This window comes from Lepisosteus platostomus, chromosome 3 (genome assembly GCF_059453375.1).
Source record: "Lepisosteus platostomus isolate fLepPlt1 chromosome 3, fLepPlt1.hap1, whole genome shotgun sequence".
NCBI classification, from domain to species: domain Eukaryota; kingdom Metazoa; phylum Chordata; class Actinopteri; order Semionotiformes; family Lepisosteidae; genus Lepisosteus; species Lepisosteus platostomus.
This window is the reverse complement of record NC_142613.1, coordinates 46,721,029-46,733,407: the sequence shown is the minus strand read 5'-3', so window position 1 is coordinate 46,733,407 and position 12,379 is coordinate 46,721,029. Positions and strand designations below refer to the sequence as shown.

Sequence of the window (12,379 nt, the reverse complement as noted above, 5' to 3'; positions counted from 1 at the left end):
GTTACAATATAGTTTGAGTCTTAAACTCTTTATTCTCTTCATTAAGAACTGAGCAGCTGTGTAAGAATGTATAGCTTTTGCAGAAGTGCCATGACTTTAATTTGTCATTAAATCACTATTAGTTCTACTTGCATATTGCAAGCTTCTAGGAAGGTGTTCCAGAATGGTAGTCAAATGCATTGGATGAAACTTAAATTCTTGCAGAAGAGATTTATAGAAAGATTGACAATTTGTTGAAGCAAAGGGGTCTACACTAAAAATAAGAAGCCAGTTAAGTCTGAAGACTTATCATGCAGCATGTTTATGATGCAGTTCCCAAATCCATTATATTGTTTGTATTAGCCAGACACTGTTTTTTCTTTGCCTAAGAGCTTGTTTAGAGTCCACTATGGTGCTCAGTGTGGGATTAGTCATGTCTTGTGGGGTCAGTCTGGAGGAGTGGCCTCACCGTGCTGTGATCTTACAGTGAGAGACAGGTGGAAATGTGCTTTGTGTTGCAATTTTACTGTGCTGGTCTCCATACGAGTAAGTAATGAGTTTTTTGCATTATTTTTTTCCAGGGAAGGAATAGCTGCAGGCTCAAGCTTGTCACAGCTTTTGAGCTGGTCCCTCCAAAGTGACTTTTGCCTTTTGATGCGTTTAAAGGTTCTGTTAAAGAGTGAATTATAACAATGAACCTGGACACAAACAGAAACAATATTTTTCTCTTAAACATGATTTGGGGAATCAAAGTGGGCCCTATTTTGCCAGAGAAAAAATACTACAATTTGCAGAGTGAAGAAAGCACTTTGAAAGCACTCCTTTGTGCTCGGAAGGCAGGAGAGGAAACATTATAGCTATCAGCTATACGGTAAATGTTTGCTTTAAATGTTGTTTTAATTGCCTTACAAATCTCCACTTTGTCTTCCTATAGCTTGTTGATGTTTGTGTCCCTAATCTTTTGAAGGCCTTCTTAGGAGTCACTTGGCCAGTAGGTGAGAAGTGGTAGGAGGCATAGAAACAATGGATGTTTCTCCAGCTAACCAATCAATGCATCAGGTAAACTTGACCTAACTGATCACCCTTTGCATTGAATAAAAAACCACATCATTTGAGTCATTACAGTGAAGCTGCAGATAACAGAAAAACACTAAGTGGAGGCATTTTTGTACAAAAGAGTCGTGGGAATATTATAATAATAATAATAATTGCTTACACTTATATAGCGCTTTTCTGGACAGTCCACTCAAAGCGCTTTACAGGTAATGGGGACTCCCCTCCACCACCACCAATGTGCAGCATCCACCTGGATGATGCGACGGCAGCCATAGTGCGCCAGAACGCTCACCACACATCATATATCAGTGGGGAGGAGAGCAGAGTAATGTAGCCAATTCATATTGAACTTATTACCCAGCCACATGTCTGAAACTGATACCCTACATCCTGTCTTCACTACTAGTGCTACTAAGACTGATGAGGCTCAGTTAAACAGTTGGTGCAGAACATTAGTTATAATGTGGGGTTCAAAATAAGGATCAGGGTCAAAGTTGTCACCAATATTACTTATCTGTGCATTGTAACAACAGTGTAGGAACGGATTTATTGCGTCGATTTGTTTTGACGACATTTAGTTATTAATCTCAGGGACATGGGTAGTAAGAATTGCAGATGTGGAATCACATGGGATTATCCAAAGGAAGCATTGATCGGAAAACAAGATTGGACCGCAGGATTCTGCCCTGTCCTGTCCTGTTCCTGACTGCTCGGTGTGGATTGACTTGCACTGTGATCATAATCTCAGAAAGTGATTTTGCTGCATTTTAAAAGTGGGATTGAAAGTTTCTTGTAACTAAACTGTACACCTCCACCCTTTGCACTCCATGGGGGAAGCGAAGATCAGGGCCAGGAGCCTTTGATGTGCCAGATTGTGTGTGCCATTCATGTTAGTAATGCGCTGCAATCTCCAGAGTACTTGATAGGAGAGTTAGCACTCACTAGAGCTCCTGTCCCTATGTCTACTGGCAGATGCCAGAGAAGTCACTGACCTCAGTCACCGTTTCATCGAACGCCAGGAGGATCCTTGCCAACTAATTCCCATACACCCTTGGCAGCACTCTTTTTGGGAGGGGATGGGAGTCCATTATCATAGGCTACTTGAGACACAACCCAGCAAGCAACGTCCGGGCTACAAGGCACACTCTGCTCTCACACTGACAGCCTCTACTGATTGAGCTCTTTTATTTTGTTCTTTTTTTATATGCAACACACATAATTAGCAAGATTTGTATTATTGTCATTGCATAGAAAAAACTTAGGTTCCAATATTACACAATCCAGTGAGGACTCCTCAATGTGGTAATTCCACATGCTTATTTCCTTCCATTTACTTCCATATTTAGGCCCAGTGTTAATAATAATAATAATAATAATAATAATAATAATTGCTTACACTTATATAGCGCTTTTCTGGACACTCCACTCAAAGCGCTTTACAGGTAATGGGGACTCCCCTCCACCACCACCAATGTGCAGCATCCACCTGGATGATGCGACGGCAGCCATAGTGCGCCAGAACGCTCACCACACATCAGCTACACAGTGTTAAAACAAATGTGTTGAAATGTGGTGCTGGCTGCATGGATCAGCCTGGGTGGGGCTATCCTGGCACACTGCGACTGGACAGCTGTCTGGACTTAGCTGGGCAGGGCAGATCAAGGGGTAATTAAAGGGTAACTTTCATCAGCAGTATTCTGTCAGATAGCCCACGTCACATCAGGGAAACCCTTCTGTCCTCCAGCCATCTCCATCCTGTTAACTACACTCCTTACATGACCTAGAAATCCTTTTACAACAAGGACTATAATATAGAATTTTCATTCTGTGTAGTTAATGGATTATTTAACATTGAATATTTCTTCATTTAATGTTTTAGTTCATTCTGCATAATACAAGTGAAGTATGAATCTATAAATAATAAATTAAGATAAAATGATGATGTATTGTTTGAAATGCGTACCTAACTTTCCTAATTTCTACCTAATCCTGTTTTGGCATATTTCCCAGAAATCATACTGTTCTGGCTGTGGTGGGACAACTGGATGTGTTTGTGAATCTCTGTAGATTATTTAGCCAGACAGGTAGGACACACTCCAGGGCTGCACTGGAATAGGGCACAAGGTTGCAACTGGAAACTGGGTGGAAGTAAATTTAACAGGGAACTGCTGTGCTATTTTTTATGTTTTGGAGTTAGAGAGAATCAGCATTGATGAGTACATTTCAAACCACAATAAAAGTAAAATGTACACAGTAACTTGTGAAACCCTGATCAAAATAGGCAAAATTTCCAGGTATTCAAAGTGCCAAATTCTGCGATTCAGAATGAGGCAACAAGACATCCAGTGATGTGTTGCGGGCTTACTAAATCGTAAACAAGAAAGCTTGTGAATACATCTCTTTTAATCCAGTAGTAATATTGTTCTCGACTTTGAGATTTAGACAACAGGTACTACACACTTGTTAACTCCGCGTGCAGATCATGTTGGAACATGTTTGCGGTGAAATGTCTGCTGCCACAACATGAACTTATTTGCTTGTACATCACATAACATTAGTTATTACAGTGACTAGTGAGCAGGAAGGGCCGCGTCACACAGCAATTCATGGGAACACAAATGCAAGGTTGCGACAACATGGCAACATACAGTACTTTCACAAAGTTGACGATGTTGTGCTTAATTTGAAATTTGTAAAATTTTTCTATAATGCCAATGAATTACTTTTGTTACCAAGATGTAATAATGATGCCAGTCTGAGATGCCGGTCTGAGAAATTGGGACTGCAGTTCCCCTTAAAAACTGTGAACAGAAGATATTCTTTACACAAAAGGTTGTGGGAGTGTGGAACAAGATACCCAGCCATGTTGTTTGAAGTCAACTTAATAATTAATAATTCTAAAAGGTAGAGATTTCTACAACACAGAGATTACACCCAATATTGTTTTCCTGATGAGGCCTACTTACAAAACGAAAACTGGAGTCCCCACAGCCCTGACACGAGTGAAACCCGACTTCATCACCAGTGTATGTTCTGGGATTTCTGCAGTATCGAATAGACATCCATCAGTACAGTATCTATGTTACTGCATGTCTCGTCCTCACTGAGAAGCCTGTAATGGCTGTGACTGCTGGAGCCTGTAGATTAATATGTCTGCTTATTTCAAAGGAAATGAAATTACTATTGGATCTGTCCCATCTTTCATAATTGAGTTGGTTACATTTTTATATTTGCTGTAAGTGTGGTTGCAGTATAATTAAGCTTTACGATTTAGAGAACCACTAGAACCTTATTAAAGTGTGCAATGTGCTTTAAAAGCATTTTAAAAAGAGATTGTTGTTCTGGGGAAAAGAAAATATTTCCATCTTACAGTATTTGTTTGAAAAGTTATCAGTCTGGATGTGTTTATTTCAAATTTTTCACGTAAAAATAAGAAGGTCTTGGGATCCCATAGCTTGCTAGGATAGGCTGCGGCTCCCCCATGACCCTGAATTTGGTGAAATGGTTGGAAAATGGATGGATAGATCCTGAGATGCGGTGTTGCCATCCTTTCTTTAAAAGCTAAGCAAGCCCTGTCCAGTACTGGGATGGGTGACATGTAAGGAAAGCCAAGGTACTGTCTAAATGGTGTTGGAGGACCAATAGGAGACACTCTCCCCCTGGACCAGAATTTCCAATCTAAAGCCAAATTGTGGTGACTAGGGGCACTTTGCGGCAGTGACAGGGGACAGGTGACACAGTTCTCTAGTGACGGGACAGGGGACAGTGCTGCAGTGACAGGGGGCAGGTGACACAGTTCTCTAGTGACAGGTGGAAGGGGACACAGTTCTCTAGTGACGGGGCAGGGGGGACAGTGCTCCAGTGACAAGTGACAGTGCTTCAGTGACGGGGGCAGTGACACAGTTCTCTACTGACAGTTCTCTAGTGACGGGACAGGGGACAGTGCTGCAGTGACAGAGGGTAGGTGACACAGTTCTCTAGTGACAGGTGGCAGGGGACAGGTGACTGGGGACGCAGTGCTACAGTGACAGGGGGCAGGTGACACAGTTCTCTAGTGACAGGTGGCAGGGGACAGGTGACACAGTTCTCTAGTGACAGGACACAGGGGACACAGTGCTGCAGTAACAGGACACAGGGGACACTGTTCTCTATTGACAGGGGACAGAGGACAGGTGACACAGTGCTGCAGTGACACGTGACAATGCGTAGGAGGTGCTGTAATTGAAAATGCATGCTGTTTTTCTTCCATGTATTGCTAAATACCAACTGCTGATTCTTATTACATCGTGAAGAATAATTCCTTCTATATTGCTTGATCTTTTATCCTACTTGTCATGGTATAACGTTCTCATGACTGTTTAAAGTAATTATTATGATGAGTTGATTAGTTGTTTCACAGCAAACTGCATTTTTATTTTCATTTTTGGTATGGAGATGGACATCCACTAAAATTTTTTAGTGGATTTGCATATGCACTTAATTTCTGTATTGTTTGCAAGTTCCTAACAGGTTGAGAATATAACCTATTTCTCCAATTGAATATATAAGACGAATCTCAAAGCTTTACTTTTTTTATTATTAGTCAGCTAAATGTATACAGTAGGTCATGAATTTCAGTTTGTGATTAATATTGTTTTGCCATGTCTGAAGATTAATGGCATTGTACTTTCATCTGTTATCATTTGTTTGTATAAATAAACCACCTTTCCTTGAGTGGGGAATTTCTTTTAATTTTCAAGATGAATTTTCAAACCTTGTCTGTGCCCACTCTCACCCCAGACTATCATTCTCCTGTTGGGGGATAATGATGAGTAAAACCTTTTTTGTCTTGTAGACATAAAGTTTGATCCGCTTTGGCATGAGATCTAGATGTAAAGATGTGAAATGCTGTTTTCTTTTATTTATATGTTTGTCAGAAACAGTAGCATTTAAAATCACAGATCTTGAGCAGGAAATAGGACTTTTGCAGCTTTCTGACTTGAATCTGAAGCTGTGATGACAGTATTTAGAGCACAGCCTGATAGGAGATGAGAAAAACATTAGTGTACTGAAAGTGAAAAACGGAAGCACCACAGGGAAGGCAAACAATGGAAAAAGACATTCTGGGCTGTGTGGGGTAGAGTAGTAATGTACATTTCAAGCATTACACTAAGAAGCTGGAATATTAGTCCTTTATTAACACCAAACACACGAAATGGGTCAGGTTTCGTAGAAATCATGATGACAGGCCTCCCGAGTTTCATATTTAATATTTCTGTAATAACACTCGCTCGTGTGGATCTATAGCACTGCCTCGTTTTTTAACTACAGCCTGCTCACGGCTTAGGCAGTGTGTCCTGCCCGTGACTGTGTGGTTGGGGAAGAAGCCAGCAAGTTGTATTTAATCAGGAGCTTCACAAAACCAGCCTGGGCCTTCTGCCAAGAATCTGATGAGTACTACTGTCCGGTTCATTTCCTGATATGATTATAATCCAGCAGTATGACGAGAAGTAGGTGAGAGATCTTTGAGCAGCCTCCTCTAAGACAAGCCCATCCAGGATCTGGAGTGTTTACGAGTCCAAAAGCCAAGGATGTAATGAGAATTAAAAACTACTATTATTAATTCTGTAATTCTGCTTTTGGTAGCCCATGTGAATGCAAATTGGTGGTTTATTGGTCTGGGTGAATCAAAATGTAGGAATTTGCTGAATTAGCTGTGTAGCAGTGCATCATTAGTGGAATGAAGATTTTTATTTATACTGTATAGCCAGTTCAAAATGAAACAGTTTTTTAAAATACGATTAGTGCAACTAATGACACATGAAATCCAAGTATTTAAAAAAAAAATCCAAATTTCCAAATGTAGATTTAAATCTAAATAAAAAACTGGAAATGCAAAAGAACAATATTCAACTTGCAGAATGTGACTGAAAGAGCAAAAAAAAAATGTCAATAGGAACCAAGTAGCTAATTTCTGCCAGAATGCACATAAGCATTTTGATATATATTTCTTTGATAATGTAAAAAAAACACTTTTTCTTAATTACATTTTGATTAATATTTTTGTCTGTTTTTGGTTTGCTGCTTCAGTGACTCTCTGCTTTACTGGTGTATTAGTTATTTAGGTTTTGAAATGGTTTCTTTCCTCCAAACTGACATTTCATTCTGAGGAAGTACAGTATGTGTGTTGTATTTCTGTAAGAGTATTTTAGTTGTTTGCTCTTTTTAATTTTAATGTGTACTTTAGTGTGGTTACTAGTAAGCATCTCATTGTGAAGAGAAACCTTACACCTACAGTAGCTTGTTTTGGTATTAGTAGCTAATTGGTTATTATTATTGTTGTTATTGTCCAGATATACATAGATTCTTAATCTGAAATACAAAAATTGTTTTCTGGGATCAAGCACCTCTCCCTTTACTGCTGGCCTAATCTCTAGTGAATTAGTAAGAAATATGGGAGAGTTTGAAGACGTGGAATCTCGTGTGGATCACAAGCACAGAAATGTAAACCGGGGTAAAGGCAGTAGGCAAAAATAATTCACTTGTTAATAATAATTGTTTTGTTCCTGAAAGGCTGTGCATTTTAATTGTAGAAGGCATTGAAAATACCTCATTAAAGATGAAGTCTTTAACATAACAGTTATGGTTTCAGCATTACACATTCATTTTACTTCTCACGTTTAGTAACATAAATGCCTAAAACAGTAAGTACAGTAATACTTAGGGGGCATTATGTGAGTGGCTGATTATCCTCCAGTACCCCCCACTACACAGCAGATCAGGGGTAGGAGGGAGAATATTTCACCACATTACTTAAAAAAACCCATATTGAGCAAGCTTGAAGTCGAATTTAGCCAGGAGACTGGGATTAACACGCCTTCTCAATTTAATATCTCATCTGAAGGATGACAACTTCCATACAAAACTGTCCCTGGTCACCAAACCAAGACTATGTACTGGAAGTTCTCATCCAAAAGCAAGAGTGCCACCTACTGGTCCCCCAACACCATTTACAGCTACAGCCTGGTTTTCCTTAGAGATCTCCCTTTCCAGAACTGACTAGGCTCAGCCTTGCTTAACTTCTGAGATCTGACTACAAAGTGGTGTCGCTGCTGTGGTAATGAGCAATAGACGGCACTTCCTGTCAAGTGTATAGTTCCCGTTGATCTTCAGGCACTTAATCCACAGAGAAACAAAACAGTCATCAAAGTGAAATGCTTTTTTATACCAGTCTTGAGGTCTGTAACGAATTAGAAACGTTGACTTAGATACTGGCTTTTCTGGGGCGCAGCGACACGAAAGCCGCACGGCTCTGGGTCTGGCCTGCGGTGTAATTTTGTAGGCTGTTGCTTTCCTGCCTGCGCACTGCATGGTTGAATACAGCCATGGAAGGAAAAGGACGTGTAATGGAATGTTTGCTGATGGGCATTTTGTGCAAATTTTTCTGCTTCCATGTAGACGTTGTCAATGACAGCAATGATGGGCTGTAGGTAGGGGGTTAAGTATATTTCCTGCCAATGCCAGAAGATTAGTGCCATGATCTTTAACAGTGAGGCCATTGCCTTGAACGGCTTGAGCTGCAGGGAGGATGAGTGATGTCACCACACTGTGGTGACTGGTTTTGGGGTATTCACATAAGAAATATGGATTCATTTTTCTTTCTATGTGACTGGTTTTTAAAGGAATGCTTAATCCTATCTCTGTCCTAGTGTTGCACCTGCAGATTGACGTGCCAGATCCATTTTTTTTAGGGTATCAGGGCATGCTTGTTTTTGCATGACAATCTGAGTGATCAGGTTTTCTGATCATGGCTTTGACATCATCAAAGCCCTTTTCTTGTTTTGTGGGGCCTGTCATGCAGCATTCCTCTAATACAACTGCTAATTCTGACGTGCTCTGGATAATACCACTTTCTACTGCAATAGTCCACAAAGTGCAGAAGCCTTTAATGAATGGTTGCCTGATTGGGTGTTATTCCCCTGTGTTGACACGGTGCTTCCTGCCGTCAAGACAGCCAGAGGTGAACTTTCCTTCACTGTGTGTTTTGGCTGCTTCCCAGCAGCAGTGTGTAGTGGGATGGGGTTTCCACGGCCCTTTAGAGCCACCTTGTCATCCGCAGATTTATTGAATCTGACTAGAGCAAATGCCATGACAGGCCGCAGAGTAAGCGGTATGGGCTTAGCAATCCGCTACTAGTGAACGATTCCCACGATAGTCTTGACTTGCTCATCTTTTGTGCAAACACTTGACTTCGTTTATAAATAGCCGACAGCTTGCAAGCCAACGTACATGCCTTATTTTGGGGTCTGTTTTTTGTGCGCATGTTATTTTGAATGATTTGTTGGTCGTTTGTGTAACTAAAGTTCTAAGACCCGGGTTCGCTAGGTAGTTGCTCTCTGACCAAGTGAATTAAGGGCTCAGTGCAAGGCTGAGAGAAAGCCTGGTGCTGGCCGGAGCCTCTGAAAGGGGGGTGGCTCTTGAGAGGTCTGGTGAAGACAGCGGCTGTTGCTTAGAAGCCTAGGGTGCTTACAAATTACATTGAAACACTGAGGAAGAAGCTGCTGTCCTGTATGCAGTTCTGAATTTTCTTAAAGTTTTGTTTCTAAGAAAGGTAGTTGTTTCTTGGAACACAGGTAAATTAGTAAGAAAGAAGGGATAGATAATAGGCATTTTATTAGGTATGTTTTATAAATGAATTGCATAAAGACTGCCTGGCTTGGGCATTAGCTTCTTGTTTAGGAAAAGAACAAAAGGATGCTTGAAGTGGAACTGTGATTGACAGCAGTTTCAAAATTGTTGCTGTGGCCATTTGACGACAGAAGATAATAACTGATTGTGACAGGGTCATGTAGCACTTAAATCTTGTCGTAAAATCTTGGACCTCACTTTACAAATCAGAAAACTGGGGGTCTTATCAGAGGTGCAGTGTCTTCACAGCTAAGTTGATTGACTTTGGACAATTCGTCTTGCAATTTCCTTCTTGCAAGGTGACAAAAAAACTGCTTCCATTGCTGTTGTGTCTCTGTATAACAGGCCAGAAAAACTACACAACAGACGCTTCACATTTATTGTTTGGAATAATAATACTAGGTCATATTTTAATATTTGATTTTTCATAAATCAATCCTTTTGCAGCGTTTCTGCGTTTTTGTCTGTAGACTTTTATTAATAGATTCTAAGAGGTAGATAGTGAGGAAGCTAATGTTAGATGGGCAGCAAAAGTTGCCACACAGAGCAGAATCAAAATACAAAAAACAAAAAGCGTGATGCTTGTCTGATATTAAAAGAAAGTTCGCTTGTCATACGTGGAGCCCTGAAATATCAGCGTATTTTTGTTATTTACTTTCTAGCTGGGAAGATAGTCACATCCAACTAGAATCACATAATTAGCATGGAAAGAATGACATTTTGATTATTAGTGCATAGTTGAGTAAAGTGTGCTTCTCACATCTCATAAATAATTAGACAGATAAATGGATGGGTTCTATGAAAGTAAGTGTTCATCTATCCATGGAAGAAAGATTTTCATATTAACCGGCTTATAAGAATTCCCTTCCCAGTACCGTTTTTGTAAGAATAATAATGCTCAAATCATATTATTTAACGCATCATGTTTTAGCTTGTGAGATGTTGAATGATCTTTGAATGTTACAAGTTGCGCTTCTTTTCTAGAGGATGAAAAATAGTGTGGTATGTTTGAAACCTCCCTTTTTTCTCCAAAAGGAGTGTCTTGTCACTGCATGGAGAAACTGCCAATAAGTCAATAAAACGAGCTGAAATAAATCTGCTAAAATCTCTCCGGTTTATGTTTAGCTCAGGTACTGTATAGGTTTTATATTAGCAGCTTAAAAATCTTGCCCAATTCCTTAGGTACCAACTTGAAGTCACAATAATTATTCAAGATTGACACAATTGTGTTCTCAATCCTTAGTATTGCACAAGGGGATTCATGCGATGAAGAAAAGCAGCTGATCTTAAGTAATACGTAGAACATTTCAATCAGAATTACCGTATCTGTTCAGGCACTATACTTTTATGTATTCCTCAGCTCCCACTGTTGCCACCCTGCAGTCGCAATAATTCTTCCAACATTGTGTTCGTCATTATAAAAATAAAATGCAGTGGTAGTTTTTGATCTGTTTGATTTTCTGTATTGTGCCTTCTCTGCGGTGGTATTGTGTGAATGGCAATTCCCCAGTTCCTGTATTATAGCAGACGGCCCGGTGAAGGTTTTACTGAGAGACAGATGAATGCTTATGGATTTTCCAGGAGCTGTAACAATTATATATAATAACCCTATATTCCAGCTGGCTGTAAATAATGCCCTCCTCCCCCCCCCCCCTGCCCTGTTGAAGCCCAAACCCAAATCCATTAACAAAAACTGCCACATAGCATCCAGTTTTAAACAAACACTTCCTTCTCTGTGCATTTGTATTAGCTGCCTGCGGACCTGCTCACAGCTTAATAATTATTTCCCTAGTACTGTGTGCAAATTGCGCATGAGACCACACTGTAGAATGAGACAGGCAGTGGTAGGATGTTACCGGCTTGTTGCCATGACAACAGATGAGGGACAGTTAGCAGAGCTTTTACAACAGTGACAGTAGAAACTGCCTGCAAGAGACTCTACAGGACAGAGCTGAGGCCGGGAAAGGAACATTATAAGCACACCGCCGATTATCAGGAGAGTCAGTGGACAGGAGTTGAAGCATTATTTTCTCCTTGGGGTCATTTTTAAATGGTATGTTTTTTTAATGTTTTTGTTTGTATCTGTCGTACAGTTTTTTTTTTGCTGCATGATTTAACAGAGGAAGGAAGATGCATCACGCTGTACTACACCACACAAATAAGCGCTCACACACACACACTCTCACAGAGGCCTCATTTTCTACGTGTAGTGTGCGTTTATTCTTTGAAAGCCAGCGGTTGGCTGGTTTTCCGGACATGATGTGGTTGAAGCTGTCATCGTAATGGAAATTCATTGCTGTAGCTATGGTAAATCGAGTTTTCTGCCCTGGACTGAATGCATTAGTCTAATGAGATGTTTGCAGCTGGAGCTCTGAGCTGCAGGACTGAGGAGAAGAGCGTAGAGGCAGGCAGAGAGAAGATGGCTTTTGCAGCTCTCTGAGTGGCTGTATTGAGAACCTACAGCAAAAGGACTGGAATTAAAGACACAGGGTTCGGTTCATTAGTGCAGTAAATAGGTAAGCCAAACGGAGCTGTGCTTGTGTGGAATCTGCGTGGAATTCTTGCCTGACAGGTAGTATTATTGCTTGAAGTTGGTGGGGGAGGTGTTGTAGCAATACAAAAATGCTGTACATTGTGAAATTTCAGCAGCTGGCTTCTGTTCTTATTGGGTTTGTCC

General features: G+C 40.5%; 1 protein-coding gene across 13 annotated transcripts in view; it reads left to right on the top strand.

Moving 5' to 3' along the window:
* scml4 (Scm polycomb group protein like 4) overlaps positions 1–12,379 on the top strand; it is a 68,998-nt gene that overhangs the window by 25,474 nt on the left and 31,145 nt on the right. For 2 of the 13 annotated variants that reach the window (XM_088625764.1, XM_088625763.1), the window contains 2 exons: positions 561–850; positions 947–1,038. The exons of 8 other annotated variants lie outside the window; for them this stretch is intronic. Coding sequence is in view for 1 of the 5 variants with exons in the window: in XM_088625759.1 (XP_088481885.1) it covers positions 11,985–12,009 (25 nt within the window). In the remaining 4 variants the exon portion in view is untranslated. Of the gene's footprint in view, positions 1–560; positions 851–946; positions 1,039–11,472; positions 11,756–11,885; positions 12,010–12,033; positions 12,219–12,379 lie in introns of those variants that run through there. 3 more of the 13 variants (XM_088625762.1, XM_088625759.1, XM_088625761.1) reach the window with 3 other exon arrangements.